Source organism: Echinops telfairi, unplaced genomic scaffold (assembly GCF_000313985.2).
Source record: "Echinops telfairi isolate 266 unplaced genomic scaffold, ASM31398v2 ScPeMD7_7472;HRSCAF=8510, whole genome shotgun sequence".
In the NCBI taxonomy this organism is placed as follows: Eukaryota; Metazoa; Chordata; class Mammalia; order Afrosoricida; family Tenrecidae; genus Echinops; species Echinops telfairi.
In genome coordinates this window covers 1385279-1405074 of record NW_022111376.1, presented here as the reverse complement: position 1 = coordinate 1405074, position 19796 = coordinate 1385279, and the positions used below count along the sequence as shown (strand labels likewise).

The following is a 19796-nucleotide window of genomic DNA, read 5'->3' as shown; positions in this document are numbered from 1 at the left end:
ATGAAAAATACAACTTTCCTCTTGTTCCTAAATGTTTCCTCCCCACTCCCACTATCATGATCCGAATTCTACCTTGCAAGTCTGGCTAGACCAGAGGATGTACACTGGTACAGATAGGAAAAGGAAACACAGGGAATCCAGGGCGGATGATCCCTTCAGGACCAGTGGTGTGAGTGGCGATACTGGGAGGGTAGAGAGAGGGTGGGTTGGAAAGGGGGAACTGATTACAAAGATCTACATGTGACCTCCTCCCTGGGGGATGGACAACAGAAAATTGGGTGAAGGGAGACATCGGACAGGGCAAGACATGACAAAACAACAATTTATAAATTATCAAGGGTTCATGAGGGAAGGGAGAGTGGAGAGGGAGGGGGAAAATGAGCTGATGCCAGGGGCTTAAGTGGAGAGGAAATGTTTTGAGAATGATGAGGGTAATGAATGTACAAATGTGCTTTACACAAGTGATGTATGTATGGATTGTGATAAGAGTTGTAGAGCCCCTAATAAAATGATTTAAAAAAAGTTTGTGGGAAAATCCCATTGTCTTTTAATTTCATTTTCACCTGTACCTTTGAAGCCTTTTTGCATAAGAAACTCAAAATTCAATAACACCCTCAAAACCCAACAGTAGGATGACAAGCCATCCAATCAGAGATTGAGCATACATCTTCAGTCAAGTCGATTCAGACGTATAGTGTCCAACTCCCCCCACAGGCTTTCCATGACTACAATATCCAGAGAAGCAGACTGCTGCATCTTTCAAGAATTAGCTGGGGTTCGAACTGCCAACCTTTTGCTCTGTTAATTTTCATAGGAGCAGACAGTTTCACCTTCCTCCTGAGAAGCAGTTGGTGGATGTTTCCAAACCACTGTCTTTGCAATTAGCAGCCCAATGCCATCAGTGAGCCTGTCTATGAGCTCATAGGAAGTCAAAACACCACTTCAATGCGGACTCACAACGGGCCTATAGGTCGGGGTATTACTGCCCCTGTGAGTCTTAGAGACTGAAACTCTTGAGTGAAACTCCATTTTGCTCCCGAGGAGCGGTGGGAGGTTCATGTGCAGACTTTATGGGTCACAGCCCACAGTGTAACCACCTACGCCACCAGGGGGTTATTAATCATTAGAGACATTAAAATTAAAGGTACAGTCAGATACTACTACACAGTTATTAAAATGACTAAAATAATGGCAATATCAAATGTCCAAAATGCGTTACAATTATCACACGAAAGTTTGTGTTGAAATGTTGAATGCCAGTTGATTCATATTAATGAAAAAACACCTGGAAACAATCCACAGGTCCGTGAGCAGGTATACATCGTAAGCAGCAGCAATACAAAGAATCCAGCAACTTCACAAAACAACCTGGATGTTTTCAAGATAATTATACTGAAGAAAAAATGTCAGCCACAGAAGAGTTCAGATTATACGAAGTGTGTGGACTATACTATTCGATTAGGCTGGCACATAATCCTAGAAGGCAAAAAACGAATCCAGAAGTCAAGAAAGCAGGTAACTGGTTGTCTGGGCCAGGTTAAGGTAGAAGGACTCGCTGAAAAGTTACAGGAAAGGATTTTTTTGATTGATGTAAATATTCTATATATTGATTATCATAATGGTTCTCACTGCCATCGAGTCAATGCTGTGGGGTTCTGAGGCTGTCACGTTGACAGGAGTAAAAAGCCCAGTCTTTCTCCCGAGGAGCTGCTGGTGGTTTCCAACTGCTGACCTTGAGGATCACAGCCCAACACTTAACCACTACGTCACCAGGGCTCCTAGCATAAACAAAGCTCATCAAACTGAACAGTCAAAAATCATGTGTTTCATTTTATGTCAATTGTATTTGTGGTAAGCAAAAATTGAAAACCCCCCCCTTGACCAACTGTTTAAGGCACAATGACACCATGGGACCCTTTGATTAGCCAATGAGTACTTTTCTATTTCCATACCAGGGAGATCATTAACTAAGTGTTCTTAATCAAAGGTGTAACCCGGAATTGAACAGTTAAAACATTGTCAGTATATCCCCACCCCCCTTCATGATGCAGGCTAGACTTGATCTGGTTTCCGAAATTGTACTGTTCTGTGTGGATACCTCAGAGGTGTCGTGTCATTGGAGGGCACCCTCTTGAAGTTGTGTTATATGGTTTTCCGTTTTTCAACATATGAAACCCAGGTGTGATGAACCTACAGAGACTGCAAGTAGAATAAGGGTTTCAAGGGGAGGGGGTACAGTGGTGGTGGGCGGGGAAAGGGTAAAAAGGAGACCATATCAAGGAGTCCATGTAGAGAAAGAATGTTTGGACACTGATTGTGGCAGCAATGGGACAATTCTGCTGGATGTGATTGAACTATGGGATGGTAAGATACATATATTAAAAAAAAAAGTGGAGTTCTCAAGCTGTGAAATTGTTGGCAATTTGCTATGGCCACAATAAAAATGAACACAGCACTGTACATTTTACTCAAATATTTTTTAAAAACATGTTGAAAAAATAAAAACTGCATCCAAGATTAAATCAAAGAAGGTAGTATAAAGTCTCCTGAAAATAAGGACTAGAAAACCCTTTACACCAAAACCTACAGAGAGTGGAAAAGGTATCCTAAGAGGAGACTATATAGCAGTGAATGCCTTCATTTTAATAATGAAGGGGGGAGTAGCACATTACCGTCCCTCAGAATTAGGAAAATATTGTATGATAAACCAAAATAAACTAGGGGAAGATAAGTGATACTGATAAAATGTCAATATATATATATATATTATTATTATTATTATTTTAAATAACTAGGAAGAACAAACACCCAAACTGTTCTTTGGAAAGAACAGCACCAACAAAAAGTCAGACAAGTCACTAGCAATCTTGTTTATAGAAAATGCATACAAATAAACAGCAAAGAGAGGAGCTTCAGAATGAAAAGAGGGAACATGAAGCTATATGTGATACTGAGGCAATAAAATAGACAAGCTAAAGGAAATGAGCTCAATGATTCAAACTGACCCCACGGGAGAGTGCAAACTTGAATTGACCATAAAAGAGCTTGGAATGCTTATGTAAGATATTGCAAAAGTTACCAAGTAGATTAATAAGTGAAGTTTTGTAACTTGTAAAAATGGATTATCCTAATGTTATTTAGCATATTCAAAATAATTTAAAAGCTCACGAATTCATATTATAAAGCCTACAAAACTGTACTACTAGTTAACAGTAATAGTAAAAACATTAAAATCCCATTGCCTTAATTAACTAGTGGTGCTATACTAGAAATATCAGAAGTAGGTGACATTAACAAGTATATTGCTTTCCTTGCAGTTTAAGTGGCCAGAAGACCAAATTCAGGACACCTACTCTTGCTGGTGTTAGGTGCTGTCAGTCAGGTCTTGCTCACAGAACAAAACACTGCTCCAGCCACACGCTCATTGCTAGATCTGAGATCATGGGTGCAGCCACCTCATCAATCCATCTCTTTCAGCGCCTTCCTCTTCTCTGACCCTCTACGCTACCGAGTTCTGGCTCTACGGGAAGGTTTTCTTCTCTCTTGACACTCTAGGGGAAGGGCTTCCTTCCTGGGCTTCTTGGTGATCTTTATAAGGTGTGTGGCACCTGGCATCACTCAATTCGGCCTCTCAATTCAATTGCTTAAGATGTCTCATTAACATAACAAAGAAACCCTATTCACAAATAGGATTATAATCATAGGGGCCAGGATTTGCAACATATATTGGGGGGAGGATCCAGTTTCATCTACAACATCCAGATAGTAAAGGCTCACAGTTTCTAAAGAAATATTTGCACAGAAATCCTAGAAATATGCAAATTACATGAACAGTAGATTGTACTCCAAAAAAATTGAAGACTACTCAATGTCAGGAAATCTATGAACAAAATCTATTTGTCTCTCAAGCAGCCCTGGTGGGTGACAAAGTGGGCTGCTAACAACCAGTCAGCAGTTCAAAACCACCAGTTGCTCCATGGGCAAAAGATGTGACTTTCTACTCTAGTAAAGAGTGCTTGTCTTGGAAACCCACAAAGACAGTTCTACTCTGTCCTAAGGGTCACTGTGAGTCAGAATTCATGCCATGGGACTTGTATCTGTCTATCAAAACACTAAGGAGGAAAATTCAGATGATGCTAGGTGCTAAAATGTCATTACCAATAAAATCCTGTGACAAATAGGAATAGAGGTTACAGTTCACGAGGGAAGGAGGGCGGGGAGGGAGGGGGGGAAATGAGGAGCTGATACCAAGGGCTCAAGTAGAAAGCAAGTGTTTTGAGAGTGGTAATGGCAACAAATGTACAAATGTGCTTGACACAATGGATGGATGTATGGACTGTGATAAGAGTTGTATGAGCCCCCAATCAAATGACTTAAAAATAAAAGGAAAGAAATAGAGCTGTGGTTCTCAACCTTCCTAATACCAGGACCCTTTAATACAGCTCCTCATGTTGTGGTGACCCCCAACCATAACATTATTTTCCTTGCTACTTCATCACTGTCACTGTGCTACTGTTATGAATTGGGCGACCAGGGGTTGCGACCCACAGGAATAGAGGTTACAAAGACCATATACGGTAATCAAAACAAGCACTAACAGCATTCTTTTTGTTTGTTTTTTGAGCAGCACACCATCTTTATTGCCATGCGGCGGCGGCGGTGGGGGGCGGGGCGGCGGGTATCCTCTGGCTTGTGGGGGGTCTTGGGGGCAGACTAACATTACTCTAAATGACAAAAGACTAAAACTATTTCAGGAACTGATGGAATGGGCAGAGATTCTCACTTTCACCATTAGTATTTTCTTGTGTTCTCAAATAAATTTAATAAGAAAATGAACTGACTAGTTACAAATATTGAAAAATGTTAAGATGTCTCTCCTTTTGTGGATAATATTGTTCAATACTTAGAGATGTGTGTAAAATGATTAGGATTAACAAAAGAATTCAGAAAGGTAGCTGGATTCGAGATGAATATACACAAATGAATATGAATAGCTTTTCTCTTAGAAATGACAATGGGAGAAAAGCAATTTTATTTATAGTAGTAATGCACATATACAAATGCTTAGGAATAAATGTAATACTGAAATTGCGTAAATTTGTTCTATTAATAGAATGTATAAATTCATTGAAATTTCCATTAGAATCACAAGAAAGCTTGCCTTTTTTGTTGAAAAACACATCTTAACATTTTTACATGAAAGAATAAAATGCCTGAGAACAGCTACCTCAAAATCTACTATCATCAACTGGATTCTGACTCAGATAGCATTTGAGGCTATAAATCTTTAGGGGAACAGCCTTATTTTTCTCCTCTGGAGCAGCTGGTGGGTTTGACCACTGACTTTGTGGTTAGTAGTCCAATGTTTACCCAACAGCACCATCAGGGCTCCTTAAGAATAGCTAAGACAGATATAAAAATAAGGACAAAGAATAATTACCCTTCTCTGATCTCACAAGATATTGTACAGCTACTCGAATCAAATCAATGATATTGACATAGCAAGAGAAAAGCTGCATAATAACTCATATGCAATGAATCTGTGCCATCACCACTCGCTAGTGGTCTAATCAAACCCTATGCAAAGTTTCTGAGACTGATCATCTTACTGGGAATTGACAACCTTCTCTCTCTTCCTTGGAGCAGCTGGTGGGCGAGTCTCTGCCCTTACAGTTAGCAGCCCAGCATCTAGCCCAGTGTGCAGCCATAGCGGCCACTGACCTCCAGCTCATAGACACCAAATAATGGTCGGATGAAAGATGTAAATGTAACACGCAAACCAGGTGGGGCTGTTCTATTTCAGACCATGGATGTTGTGGTCAACTATTTATCAAGCTCCCAATCGGTTACCCTACTGCCCCTTCTTTGATTTCTCTTCCTATGAGGGAAACATTTTTAACCAATGCTAGCAAGGCTGAAGATACGAAAGAACAGAGATCAGTTTGACTTTATAAAACTGAAAAACTCTTTTGATAAAATTTATAAACAAAGTCAAAAAACAAACAATAGAACTGTGGGACATTGATATACAGATGACAAAGGGTTAATTAATATCTGTAATAGTAAAAGGATTCTCATCATTATAAAAAATCTAACAGGTCAAAGAAAAAAGGGCACAGCATATGAATCACTCAATCGGCAAAATACATCAACAAACCCATTAACCAACCTACATCTGAAAAGATGCTCCAGCCAGTCACATTCCCACACTGCTGGCCCCTGGTCAGGCCGGCCTTTACCTTGGGTTTGCATGCAGCTGATGGAGCAGGTCACTTGTCATGTAGTCCCAGGACAGTTCCAGGGCGCCCAGGTAGTATTTTCTGGTGGCACTCCAGCTGAATGGTAGGAGGCAAAGGAGAAAGCTGAGAGAGAGCTCTATTTGCATGGCTCTTGCTGCTAGAAAAGTTTCAAACGGAGAAACATGAGGTGGATTCTTCTCTGAAATAGCTTCGGCTCTCGGGAGGAGATGCAAAACAAAAGGGGAACTATCTGCAATTCCGTGAAAAGTTCCCAAGAATGGTAGGAAATTTTGCCTGGGGCGGCAGCATCAGCATGAAGGCAGTCGCTGATAGGATTGCTTCCTTTTTGGCTGGAAGAACGGAAGCAGGACAATCGCGGCTAAGCCAGCCAAAGCTTAACTCGTTCACCTCTGAGATCAGTGGGCCTAAGAAGCCAGCTGTAATACGAGCTTTGAAGGAAAGAGAGGGAGAGAGGTTAAGGTCAATAGGAGCTCAATTGGTATCCCCTCCCCTACTCAAATCCTCTTCCTTGGTAGCAGTAAGACGAGAAATCCAGGATGCTGAATATTCTGGAATCCATTTGCACAAGCAGGTGTCACAAACACCCTGCTTCTATTCCTACCCCTCCCAGAGCTGCCACAGAGTCCTTTTGTAAAACTATAAAACTCAAACATCTTCTAATAGCTTTTTACCTCATTTACTCTATTTGGGTCATCCTGACCTCCTAAAACCCCACTGTCAGTCAAGTGCAACTCAAAGTGACCCTATAGAAAATAGAACTAACCCGAGGAGCTAATGCTAGGGGCTTAAGCGGAGAGCAAACGTTTTGAGAATGATGAGGGCAACAAATGTTCAAATGTGCTTTACACACTTGATATATGTATGGATTGTGATAAGAGTTGTATGAGCCCCCAAGAAAATGATTTTTAAAAAGAGAGAGAAAAAAAAAAGAACTAACCCAAGGCTGTAAATCTTTACAGGAGCAAATGGCCACAGAGTGGCTGCTGAGTTTGAACCACTGACCTTGGGGTTAGCAGCCCAATGCTTAACCCACCGTGCCATCAGGCTTCCTCTGGCATTCTGTTAAATACCAAGGAGAGTTGTGTCCCTGGCCATTCTCATAACTCACTGCCACTGAGTCAATGCCAAATGATAGTGAGCTCATAGGACAGAGTAGAATGGTCCCTGTGAGCTTCTAAGGCTGTAACTCTTTCCAGGAGCAGAGAGCCCTATCTTTGAAGTGACTGGTAGGTTTGAACTTCGGACACAGCAGCCAGCAGCCTATTGCATAGCCCAATACTGTGCCAGAGCTCTTTCTATAGCCCTGGTTATTGTTTGGTGCCTTCAAGTTGGTTCTGTCAGTGACCCTAGGCACAACAGAGCGAAGTGCAGGCCAGTCCTGTGCCATCCTCACAATGGTTCTCTGTGGGGGGGAGTCAGATACTTGCTGCCAGACTGCTGTCTCATCCCACAGCAGGGCTGGGCCTGCTCCCTGCTGCTGGAGACAATAGACTACCTCTCTCTGGAGCCTAAGGCCATTAGCTTGGTTCCTGTAGGAGGGGTTTGCACTCTACTGATAATGTTCCTATGGAGACCCAGAGACCACCCCCTAGACCACCCTCTCATTGCTGTGTAGCCTATAGTGCAGCCCCTCCCTGTGACGTATGTCTCTACCTGTAATTAGTGGGCTGGCTTGCCCCCAAAAGGTATATAGGCATGGGTCAGCAATATAGGCTCGGACTTCCCTCTCGGACTCTGACCTCTCTGACTCTTCCCCCTCTCCCTTGTTCCCTTTCCCTCCTTCCCTTCTCCCTCTCTCCACGTGGACCACCAAGCTGGGCTGAGGTGAGCAATGGTACTATGTAACATGCCTGACTGTATTATTGTATTATCTCTCATGCTCTCGGTGACTTTAATATAATGCTTATATATCTCAACCGTACAATTGTGCATTACTGAACCCAGAAGTAGTATTACTGAACTCGTAGGAGTAGCAGCGGGTGGGGGCTGGCTCCTCACCCTCCCTCTGCGTCATTATTTTTTAATTTAATACTACAGTTCTCATGTCTGAGCTCATTGTTGCAGCCGTGGTGTCCATCCAGCTTGTGGAGGGCCTTCCTGTTTGTCACTGCCCTTCCACTTTGCCAAGCATGATGCCCTTCTCCAGGGATGAACAAATCTCTCTTGGAAGAAGTGCAGCTAGAATGTTCCTTAGAGGCAAGGTACCTCATCTCGTGTAGTTTAGACAGGTTGGCAGGAGAGACCAACCTCTATTCCTTAGCACTTTCTATTTCCTCTCGCAGAACCACATTCCCCCAGATCTCCACACCTTTCAACTTTACTCACTGCCAAACTCACTGTCATCAAGTCCATCCTGCCGCAGAGTGACCCTACAAGACAGGGTAGAATTGCGCCTGTGTGTTTCTGAGATGGTAATTCATTAGGGAAATAAAAGCCCCATGAAATCTTTTTTTCCAAATCTTGCCTTAAAAATCAGTTCAACTATGGAGCACCATATTCCCATATTTAATATTTAACTTCTGTCGCCACTACTGACAGCCTCTCTCTGCTTTAGGTTTTCCCATAGCACTCATAGTCACTTGGCACTTGGCATTGAGTTGCCTGTTAATTTTGGCTTCTAGCTATCTGGTCCTTTTTTGAGGTCGTTTAAGTTTGGCCCACATTTAGGGTTTATTGCTTTACAGCAAGATGCAGCCATGCTAATCTCATGCTAAGCAGAGACCTTAAGCAATCAGCAAATGTATTCAAATTATTAAGAGTCCTGGTGGTGTGATGGATTACGAGTTGAGCTGCTAACAACAAAGTCAGCAGTTGGCAATCACCAGCCACTCTGCAGGAGTCCAAAAGGAAGTGCACAGGAGCACTTCTATTCTGTCCTATAGGGTCACTGCGGGTTGGAATTGACTTGATGGCAGTGAGTTATTCAGGTTAATGTATAGTACACTCAGACTTCTCCAGGGCGCGAATGTATAGGAGCTAATAGAAAACTTAGTTCAGGCTGCTATAACAAATATCATCATTGAAAGTCCAGGGAATTTTATTACGACTGCACCAAATATGAATGCGTTTGAAACGAAAATATTCAGAAAAGTAAGCACCTTGCCCTGGTCACACAGGTAGTTTTTGGTAGCATTCAAAGCCCTGCAATATAGCTCCAGAAGTCATATCCCCAATTCATCAGATGAATAAACCTAGATCCTGTCCTTTGGAGTCACAGGTCAGGGGTGGGGGTGGGGGGTGGAAGCATAAAGCTGTCACAACAACACTGCAAAGTAGACACAAAAGAAGCAAAAGGCACGCCCCCCCCCAAGGTCAGCCAACTCCCCATTTGTCCTATACAGACATTGTTGTCAGCGCTGGGTGCAAACTAGGAAATACGCAGGCTAAGGAGGAGTTGGGATGTAACAGGTGCAATTTTAACGGGATGGTCATAGAAGGTCTCACTGAGAAAACTACATTTGAACAAAGGGCTGTTGGTTTATACACGGAGGGCAGTGGAGAGCCATGGCAGGCTTCGGAGTACAGGAGGGGACCCGTAGCACCTTTTAGATGCATGGTGATGGTGGTAGTGGTAGGGAGGAGCAAGCGCCTAGGGGGTCAGGGGTAGGATCAGGGTGACTTGTTAAGTGAGAGAGATTTAAAACAAAAAAAATGGACTATGGCTTTGGGGCGAGAGAGTTATGAGTGTGCTGGCTCACTGAAGGCAGCGCTTATGGGGGTGTCTGATAATTTGGATCTGGGCAGTTTGAGTTGCGGGTTTTGTTCTAAGTCAGGTGCCTTTAACTGAGTTAAGGAGGGATCTCCTCCGTAAGCACTAAAAGACCACGTCCCTGCTTTCAGAGCGGATTTCTTCCTGTGGTTCTGATGCTTTGTAAAGGGCTGTTTTCCTCCACTACAACAGCGTTGGGCACTCGCAGACGCTAATAAATATTGTGTCATGGTTACCTGAACAAGCACGACAATACTACTTTATTTCCAGCAAAGTTGTGGGTCCAATAGCCACCTGCAAGGGACCGCAGCCACTATGTGAAAATGGTCGCCACGTAAACTGGGAAGCATGACGAACTGCGTAGCAGCCTGGGCAACTGGCGGGATGTCTCCGCCTGAAAGCTTTCTACGCAAGCGCGGCTCCCGCCCCAAAGCTTTCTGCGCATGCGCGTTGGTGCTGCCAGCTGGGCGGGGCTTGAGGCGCAGGCGCAGGCAAAACCGTTGACGCCACTGGCCAACGCTTGGCCAAGGAGACTCTGACTGGGCGGGGCGGCTTTGTGACGCTTTTGTGACGCAGCTGGCCGCGCGGGCCGAGGCGGGGCGGCTGAGCGCAGTCCCGCCCTCTTTCACGGAGGCTGAGGGGATGGAAACATCTGCCCCACGTGCCGGAAGCCAGCGGGTGGCGACAACAACTGGCTTACCGGCGGCGTTTCACCACACCGAGACTCTGCGGGTGACCTCGCCAAACCAGCTCGCCGAAATGGCTGCTTTCAGGCAAGGTAAGAGCGGGCGCCCAGGGTGTGTGCCGTGGGGAGGCGCCTTCCTGGGCCCGGAAGGGGACGAACTCGGTGTCTGCCAGTCCGGCTGGGCTCTCCCCTGGGAGCCCGAGTGGCGCGGGGCGGGGAAGGTGGCCCGTTCCCTGGCTTCGCCTCGGCCCAACCGCCTCCCATGGTCCAGTCAAGGTCACGCCCAGGCGGGGCCGAACCACCCTTGGATGTTGCCTCTGGTCTGGCTTTCTGGCCAGCAGCTCGGGGACCTCTGTGCCTGCTCAAGTGCGCGTGCCATGAGACTGTGGCGGCATCAGTGTTTGCGTGTGCTTTCCTCCCCAAGCCCGGCAGGCGTGCTTCTCCGGCGGGCGGGGGCGGGTGGGCCGCTTGTCCAGCTGCATGCATCCAGTAAAGTACGCTGCCACCCGACTTCACAAGGTCAGCACACACATCCCCGGCCAAAAGGGACCCTTGAAGACGAAGTAGGTTGAATTCAAAACCAGGGCAGTGAGCCTGCGAAAACGCATCTTCCTAATAGTTTGCCATGTTTTAATTTTATTTCTGCCCTTTAGGTTTTGCTATTACAGGTAGTTACATCTGTTTTATTTGTACAGGGCAATACGACTGTATGGTGTTCAATGAGGCCCCGATCCAGTGATGTCCCTCGGGTTGGGTGGAGTGGCATACACTACAAATCGCATCCCCCCCACCCCCTCCAAACTGGTTGATAGCAGCCTACTATGAAATTTAGGCAAAGTCATTTTCCTGCCCACATTCACTTAAAATGTATAGGTTGATCCCATCGTTGTAGCATCTCTAATTTCAGTATCATAGTGATAACCATGTAATACTGTGATCTGTGACTTACCGGGCCATTAAGGTGGTGTCAAAATGGGGGGGGGTGGAGATGACCTCTTCCAACATCAGTAGAGAGAGGGGCACAACCCCCGTCACCACCAGTCCAAGGCTGGTTTCCTCTGAGGCTGCGCTGAGACATGCTGCCACCTTCCAACCACTTGAGCACTCGTACCACCAGCCACCCCTCCCACTCGTGAGGCAAGTGGCCATGCAGAACCCACAGACCACACTCTCAGCTCGGGGGTTTTAGACCTGCTGCTAAGTTTTACACATACTTGCACTAATAAAAATGAACATTGATGGAGTACAAGTACTGTGCAAACACTTTGCTTTTCATGCCCAATTTCATTCCTCACAACTTCATGAGGTAGCTATTATAATTGCCACTTTATTCGAAGAAACCTGGGTTTAGTATTAGACAGCTAGAAATCAAGATCGTGGCCCCCCGCTTGGATTTCTGTGCTGCTTCCCATAGAAATACCTGCCCTTCACTGGGCGGTCTATAACGACACAGTGTTTGTACATGGAGCTCCACTGACTTGATTTTCAATTCATAGCAATCCACGTACCAGGGTAGAGCTGCCTCAGAGGGGTTTCTAAAGAAAGCAGAGAACTAAAATTTTAAGACTTATTTTTTCCTCTAATGCAGGTATTAGTATTTGTTAATTTTAGTCTGATTTTCCACAATTGCTAGTTGGAAGTTTAAAATTCACTTATTATTTTAAAAGAATCCTTGTTTCTTTAAAGGTCTTTTAATCGACATAAGGAATGATCATCAAATTAAGTCTATGCTTATTTAGTGTCTAAATGCTTGTAGGAAAATTTGATGGAAATTTCGAGCCTCTGGACCTTGCAGAATTTACTAAAAAGCAACCATGGTGGCGCAAGCTGTTCGGCCAAGAATCTGGGCCCTCTGCCGAAAAGTACAGTGTGACCACCCAGCTGCTCATAGGAGGCGTCACCGGATGGTAGGTGATGAGACATGTCGGTTTCTGTTGTTGTAGGAGACATCTCCTTAATAAATGAAGATTCCTTGACTTTTGTACAGTTGGTAACTTATTGTGTCACATTCACATGTCTAAATTCAGTGTACTGACGTGCTACTTACTTAGTGGTTACATAACTGAGTACAAGCAGTCCCTTGCTTATAGACAAGCTCCACTCCTAAGTGTGTCTTTGAGATTGTTGTTAAGTCACAACAGGTGCATACAGTTCTTATTTTCACTTTACTGCAAAAGGAGGGGGGGGCTGTCATTTTTCCAAAGGCTATGTGGACATTTATAACATCATTTGAGGGCCATAATGGTCAAATACTTCATGAACTCACCCCTAATGTGATGGCTGAAATGGCTTATAATTGGTGAGGTGTGTGATGCTAGCTGGTATTGATAATTTCTCAGGTTTTACACAGCCCGTAGACTGGACACTCGCCACTCTTGCAAGAAGGAGCACTGAGGCACTGGCGGCTAACAGCAAGGTCAATAGTTCAAACCCACTAAACTGTCTTCTAATGTGACTGAGTTATCTCCACAGTCTCACTGACACTTTCTTTTATTGTAACCACCCGGACAGGAAATGGCATCTCACTGATATTTTATTTTGATTTCCCTAAAGACTGATAAGAGGAGAGTGAATGGCAGCAAGTTTGGTAATGAGACTAAGGTAGCTCAATACAAACTATGGGGCAAAGCCCACTAGGGACGCTGTGAGTCAGAATGGACTTGAGGGCAGGGAGTTTGGTTGGAGTTTTTGCGATGTATCTATTCCAAGCGGTGCCCCTTATTTTTATTGAGCTATTTGTTTTCTCATTATTAAGTTGTGAGTGTTCTTTATGAATTCTGGTTACAAGTCCTGTATCAGATGTGTGATTTGTAAATACTGAAGGAATTTCAAAAAGGTCATGGGAAAATGGAAGGAAAAGATAATGGAGTTTTCTATGTACTTTTTCAAACCCTTTTCATACATTACTATACCCTGTAGCTTTTCATTATCTTTTCATTGTCTTTGAAGAGCAAAAGATACTGGTTTTGAAGTGCAGTTTATCAACCCTTTTTTTTTGATAGTTGAAGCTTTTAGTGTTCTAAGAAATGTTTATGTAAGATTTCAGAGAAAACCTTGGGGATTCTTAAGACAGCAAAAGCTTCAACTATTAAACTATTTTTTAAAAATCAGATAAACTGAACTTAACCATGATCCATCTTGAGATACCCTTTGTATATGGTTCAAAGTAAGACTCCCAAGTTCATTATTTTGCATATAGGTGTCCAGTTGTGCCATCCAGGTGTGTTGAAAGCCTGATCCTCTCTCCACTGAGTCACTTCGGAGTCTCTGTTGAAAATCAGTTGACTCAGTGTTTCTGCCCTCTCTTGGGTTACTTTTGTCCAAAACCTCCTCATGGGACCTGGCTGCATGGAGGAGATGGTTCAGCCCGAGGTAATTAGGATTTGAACACTGTCAAAAATGCATATGTCTGTGGATCTGGCAACCTGTCAGCTTGTCTGATGTTGGTTTGATTTTTTTTAGGTGCACGGGTTTCATATTCCAGAAGGTTGGAAAGTTGGCGGCAACAGCTGTGGGTGGTGGATTTTTCCTCCTTCAGGTCTGTATGTGACATGTTTAGAGATTCCACTTGCCCGTTAGGAATGTGGCATTGGGAGTTGACTCCGAGTGTGCCAGCCTTTGCATCTGTTTCTCAGAAAGCTGCTGGCTGTGTGGTTAAGCTGCATCACTTACTAGTCAGCGTGTAAATGGAGAAAGACAGACACGTTCCTGTCCATAGCTTCCTTACACAGAGTTGAGACCCATCGAAATCTTAAGCCAAACTAAAAAGTGGTGGCATGAAAGTGCTGTGTGAGATCTGTTCTCAGAGGCGGAAATAGTCATTTTCACTCCTGGGGCACCTTGATCCCCAAAGTGTCCATCAGAGGTGCAGGCTAACAATACTCTGTGATGCGCTGTCCTAAAGTTCTTTGTCCTGGAGCTGGCTGACCTTCAGGGAAGTGGGCTGGGATCAAATAGGTCAGACAAGATGATGAAGGAACAGCATTGCTGGCTCAGCTGTCCCTGAGTAGCACAGATGGGCCTTGGAGATCTTGAAAAACCACCCACCATGGCTCCTTCTCTCAAACTTGACTGACTTAAATACCAGGTATTTTGATGACCTCTCATGGCTTTCCAGAACCAGAAATGTGGGAGAGGTAGGTGGGTGCTTCTGGCTCAGGCTCCCAGGGAGTGCTGGGTGTTCCCTTTCAGGCCCCTGGCAGACAGGAAAGGCCGTCAGGGTGGGATTTTGGTAGTCCATGGTGCATAGGCAAGGGGGGCTTCCAAATGTTTGTGGAAAAGGGAATAGGATTTTTCCAGCAATTTTTTGAAGCCTTCTAATATTGCTGGCAAGGTGGGACCTGAGCAATCTGTGATCTGCAGATGAGTAATTCACATTACCTATCATCAGAGGCATGAAGACCGGGCAGGCACAGTGCTGGGCCATTAGGGTCATAGTTTTCCCAGTAGCATATAGATTGACTAGTTTCACATTTGAGTCCCTGCCTGGATGGATCTCGCTCTTTCACTATTCTGTTCCACTCGTCAACCTTTCATTTTTCTGCCGATAGGTTCATAATAAGCCTTGGTATTTGGCGGAACCCTGGTGGGGCAGTGGTTAAGCACCCAAAGGTTTGCAGTTCAAGCCCACCAGCCTTTTCATGGGAGGAAGATGTGGCAAAACTCAAAGGCTCGCAAACCTACAGGGGCAATTCTACTCTGTCCTATAGGGTCACTAACATTCAGAATCAACTGGATGGCAATGGGGGTTTGGGTTCCATACTTGAAGAGGCAAGTTCAAGTTCCCTGAGAAATATCCCCTGAAGTCTCCTTCAAGCCAAACAATACTTTACGATACCTAGTAGACCATGTCTGCCTTGAGCGTTGTGATCTTTCAAGATCGATCTGTGATCAAACAGACAACAGCAACTCCTAGGATTCCACAGGGAGCTTAGGGGGCAGAGAGTTTGTGTGTGGTGTGGGGGGATGTGGGGGAGATAACTCGGAGAAGGAGGGTGAGATGGTGACACACTGGGTGAATGTCATCACTCTCCCTAAATGACACATCTGCAGACTGTAATGGATTAGTGTCTGCTTGGCTGTGCATATTTTCAACATAACAAAAAATTTTTAGAAGAAATGGCTGTTCCAAGTAGTATAAGAGCATATAAGGTGTCTTTGTCCACATCCTTTCTAAAAGATCTTTTCGTTTTCCCCTGTCTGATAAGATAACTTAGACTTTATCATTATTCTATCTCCTTTTTCTTTGATCACTTGTGTAGTTTGAACTTTTTCTTCTGTAGCAAGTGATCTTTGGTCATTTTTTTCCCAGTGGGCTTTCTTCTTGGTCTCTAGAAGAAGTTCACTTTGATGAGTACTGGTGTGGTATGATACACACAGCAGTCTGCCTTGTTTTCGTGCTGTGCCCTCAGAAGCAATCCTGTGTTGGCTCTGAGATCTTAAATCCTGACCTCTTCTGATTTTCACTTCATATTGTATTTTTTACACTAACCTAAAACTCTGTTGGGGTGTTTGGGGTTACACAGAGTCAAATAAACAAAACAATTGCCGGAAGTCAATGAAGGCAGATTTTCCACACACAACTTGATGGCAGATGCTTCTAAAATTGGAAATTGAGAAGCATTTTGACAGTTGGTTTCAGTGATTTATCCTGAAAAAAAGAAATAGCGAGTCTGTGTTTCTTGTTTCTCATTATTTTATTTTGAAACTAGATTGCAAACCATACTGGTTACATCAAGGTTGACTGGAAACGAGTAGAGAAAGATATGAAGAAAGCCAAGGAGCAGCTGAAAATTGATAAGAGCAACCAAATCTCTAGCGAAGTCAAGAGCAAAGCAGAAGCGGTGAGGCCTGTTTATTTCACGAATGTAGACAAATGGGGCTGTCAGGCAAACATTTCAGGTTGAAAAATGCCACAAACCTTTAAGATTTTGCCACACTTGCTTAATCTCCAGAGTTCAAGGCACTCACAGTCTGGTTGTATAAAGGTAGTGGGAAACATTATTAACCTACCTTGGAGGGACCCTAGCCCAGCCTGAAGAAAGATAATTTGTGAGACTACAGTGAGGAAGGAGGTGGCAGAGAGTCTGTAAACATTGAGGGCAGATAAAGAGGGGTAAAGGGGTGGCGAGCTGGCAAGGATGATACCTAGGTTTCTGGTTTTGGTAGCTGGGAGAATGACGCCATGATTAAGTGCATGTTGTCTGAAGAAGAGAAACAAGTTAGGACAGGATAGTGGAAGAAAGCGGTAAGTTAGGTATCTGGCAGCCAGGAAATCTTTGGTGACTTTGATGAAAGCGGTTTTATTAGGGATGGATGGGGTGAGTGGAGTAGCCAAACAAGCCAATTTGAGAAATGAGTATGAAGAAAGAAAGTCAAGCCACTGAATAATAGCAGATAAGAAAGTTTTTGTGGGAAAAGAGGAAGAGAAGAAAGTAGCTTGAAGGGCAGGGTGTATGGGGAAGGGAGAGGGAGAGGTGAATGAGCTGTTTGCTTCTTTCTAATGGGAGACTTGAGTTTAAATGATGGTGAGGAGGAGGTGTTTGAAGTACCAGGTGACTGGATTAAATCCTGGGCAGACCTTTGCTCACGAAACAGCATGGGTAAAGGCAGAATCATAGGCATTACCCCTTGACCTCTCCCTCCCTTGTCCCCCATGTTTTCACCAAGTCCCTTTGGTTGATATGCAAATTACTTGAAAAAACCTCCAGGTGAAAGACTTGAAATAGTCCATTCTGAGTGTAGGCGGTTCCTAATATTTGGATGCTGTCTTGTCTTTGCAGGTGGTATCATTTGTGAAGAAGAATGTCCTTGTGACGGGGGGATTTCTTGGAGGCTTTCTGCTGGGCATGGCATCCTAAGATGGACACCTGTGTTCTTTTTCCCCCCATTATTTCATCAGAATATGTCAGTTGCATTTTTCCAACCAGAAGCCTCTACACTCCATCATAGGACATTGAGTCTCCCTCCATCTTCCTCTCCTCCTGTGCCTTCCTCCTGCACTGGCAGATCAGAATAGCTCTCTATTGGTACAAGATAACTTAGTACTGACCTGACTTGAACTTGCTGATGATGGAAGAGACAACAGACATTAGCTTGTCCTCCCAGCACTCTCCCTACATGGCTAGTCTGTAGGTCAGCAAGAATGTGTCTCTCCCCATCATAAGCTGCAAGCTGGCCTACCCAGAAGGATGATTAGGTCCTAAAATATCACCCCAAATTGTTGATTTGGAAAAGAAATAGCACATAGACATCTTGTCCTTACATTCAGCACAGAAAGGACCTTGAATACATTTGCCTTCATGCATCAAATACTGTGCTGTCTTGTCTACTTCTTTCATTGGTTTTATATGATAGAACAAGAACTGTTTAGACCTGTTACTATTATCCTGATGTAAATAGCAACAAAAACATTATCATTTTAAAAATGACTGTAGAATGAACCTAGGGAGGTATTGGTAGGAAGGTCTTTGGGGAACTGGTCCGTACCATAGACTGGCCCAATTTAGGATGTGATCTGCTGTCTCCCAGTGGTCCCAACTCTTAGCATTTTTTTCATAAATAAAGCTTAAAATCTTTGCACATTTTGTTGTGATGACCTGTGTGCATGTCTGCAGCTCCCAGGTGTGTTGTCATCTTTATCATTGTATTCCACTGGGCCTGGCACTTCTCAGTGTTCAGTATTTGCTCAATGAATAAATAGTGACCTCAAAGAAAGGTATCTGGGGAAGGTGCTGGTTCAAAGAATTAGTGGAGGCTTTATGAATGAGTTCTGAGAGTACAGAAAACTTAAAAGGCTGGTTTTACTGGAAATTACGGTAGATCTTAACTTTCCAGGTAATCCCTCAGGAAATGTATGTGTGTCTCTAAGGCTTTGAGTTTAAAATGTTTCTTTGTTAATGGTGTGTGTGAGGAACTATTTAGTATTCACCCAGTTGGTATTTTTTTCCTGGATTCTATCATGGCAACATACATTATTTTGCAAAGTGTATGAACCATCAGCCATCGTAGTATGAGCCTCTTTGCTGCCTATTTTTCTATAAGAACATATTTTTCATTTTTTATTATGGAAACTTGATTGTATATAGCAGTTGAGAAAATAGCACAATGGCCTCATGTGTCAATCACCAACTTAACAGCTACATTTGTGTTAGTAATGTTTTGAAATACCAAATGTATTCTTTCACCTACAGATATGTCCATATGTATCTTTAAAAGGTAAGAACTTTCTTTTAAAGCTCATTTTGAAAAATAATAAACAGTACCATATCACACCCAAAAAGTTCGCAGTACTTTTTAGTCTCATTAAACACCAGTGTTCACAGTTCCCCCAATTAATTGCCCGAGTGTTGCATTTCCATCTGGCTTGTGTAATTTCACAGCTGGACATTTGTATTCAGATGGTCTCTCGTCTCAAGAACCTGTAGCCCCCTCCTGGTTTTTTGTTGTTGTTAGCCATTTAAGACTCCCAAGTCATTTGTTGCCAACACCCCACCCAGAGTATGGATTTTGCTGGTCATGTCCCCGTGGTATCTCCCAACAGTTTGGAGGGCCAAATTTCTACCTAGCTGGTGCCCTGTGCCTCCATTAGCATGTTCCTATCTGTGTGGTCTTAGAGACTACTGATGACCCTGTCATTAGGATTTTGACATGGTAATATATAGCCATGTCTTCATTTGTTTTAGTTCAGATGCTTAGAAAATGTTCCTTATTTGGTAACTTTTAGGTTAAATGGTTAGTTTTTACTGTTTCCCTAGCAACCTCTAGAGCAGCGGTCCTCAACCTGTGGTTCGCAACCCCTTTGGGGGTCAAATGACCCTTTCACAGGAGTCACCCAATTCCTAACAGTAGCAAAATTATAGTTATGAAGTAGCAACGAAAATTGTATGATTGGGGGGTCACCACAACATGAGGAACTGTATTAAAGGGTCGCAGCATTAGGGAGGTTGAGAACTACCGCTCTAGAGGGTGACCAATGAGGTGTTTGGGGGATGAGACGTGGGTGTGCAGGGAAGCTTCAAAAAGTACACGGGAAGATTCCATTATCTGAACCTGTTGAAGCCTCCTTGTATGCATCAAGACAAAGCTTGATCACTCGTGGCAAAAGCTGGTATAGCCTCCTGTTGGCTTTGGCCAATTCCTC

The 19796-nt window shown here is 43.8% G+C and overlaps 2 protein-coding genes across 2 annotated transcripts in view; one reads left to right on the top strand and one right to left on the bottom strand.

Moving 5' to 3' along the window:
- Positions 1-6462, bottom strand: part of F8 (coagulation factor VIII) — a 120769-nt gene extending 114307 nt beyond the window's left edge. Inside the window, exon 1 of the mRNA XM_045285497.1 lies at positions 6240-6462. Coding sequence (XP_045141432.1) covers positions 6240-6385 — 146 coding nt within the window. The 5' untranslated portion in view covers positions 6386-6462. The remainder of the gene's footprint in view (positions 1-6239) is intronic.
- A 4127-nt stretch (positions 6463-10589) lies between these two features.
- Positions 10590-18237, top strand: FUNDC2 (FUN14 domain containing 2). Its single transcript, XM_004717533.2, has 5 exons — positions 10590-10747; positions 12411-12561; positions 14117-14192; positions 16366-16497; positions 17437-18237. The coding sequence occupies exons 1-5, from the start codon at positions 10612-10614 to the stop codon at positions 17512-17514; spliced, it is 573 nt and encodes a 190-aa protein (XP_004717590.1). The 5' UTR covers positions 10590-10611; the 3' UTR covers positions 17515-18237.
- The last annotated feature ends 1559 nt before the right edge of the window (positions 18238-19796 follow it).

Bases quoted from the DNA above. Each gene is read 5' to 3' on its own strand.
- FUNDC2 (XM_004717533.2), top strand. From the start codon at position 10,612: ATGGAAACATCTGCCCCACGTGCCGGAAGCCAGCGGGTGGCGACAACA. The intron at 10,748-12,410 runs GTAAGAGCGGGC...AAATGCTTGTAG, and splicing joins AATGGCTGCTTTCAGGCAAG to GAAAATTTGATGGAAATTTC. The intron at 12,562-14,116 runs GTAGGTGATGAG...GATTTTTTTTAG, and splicing joins ATAGGAGGCGTCACCGGATG to GTGCACGGGTTTCATATTCC.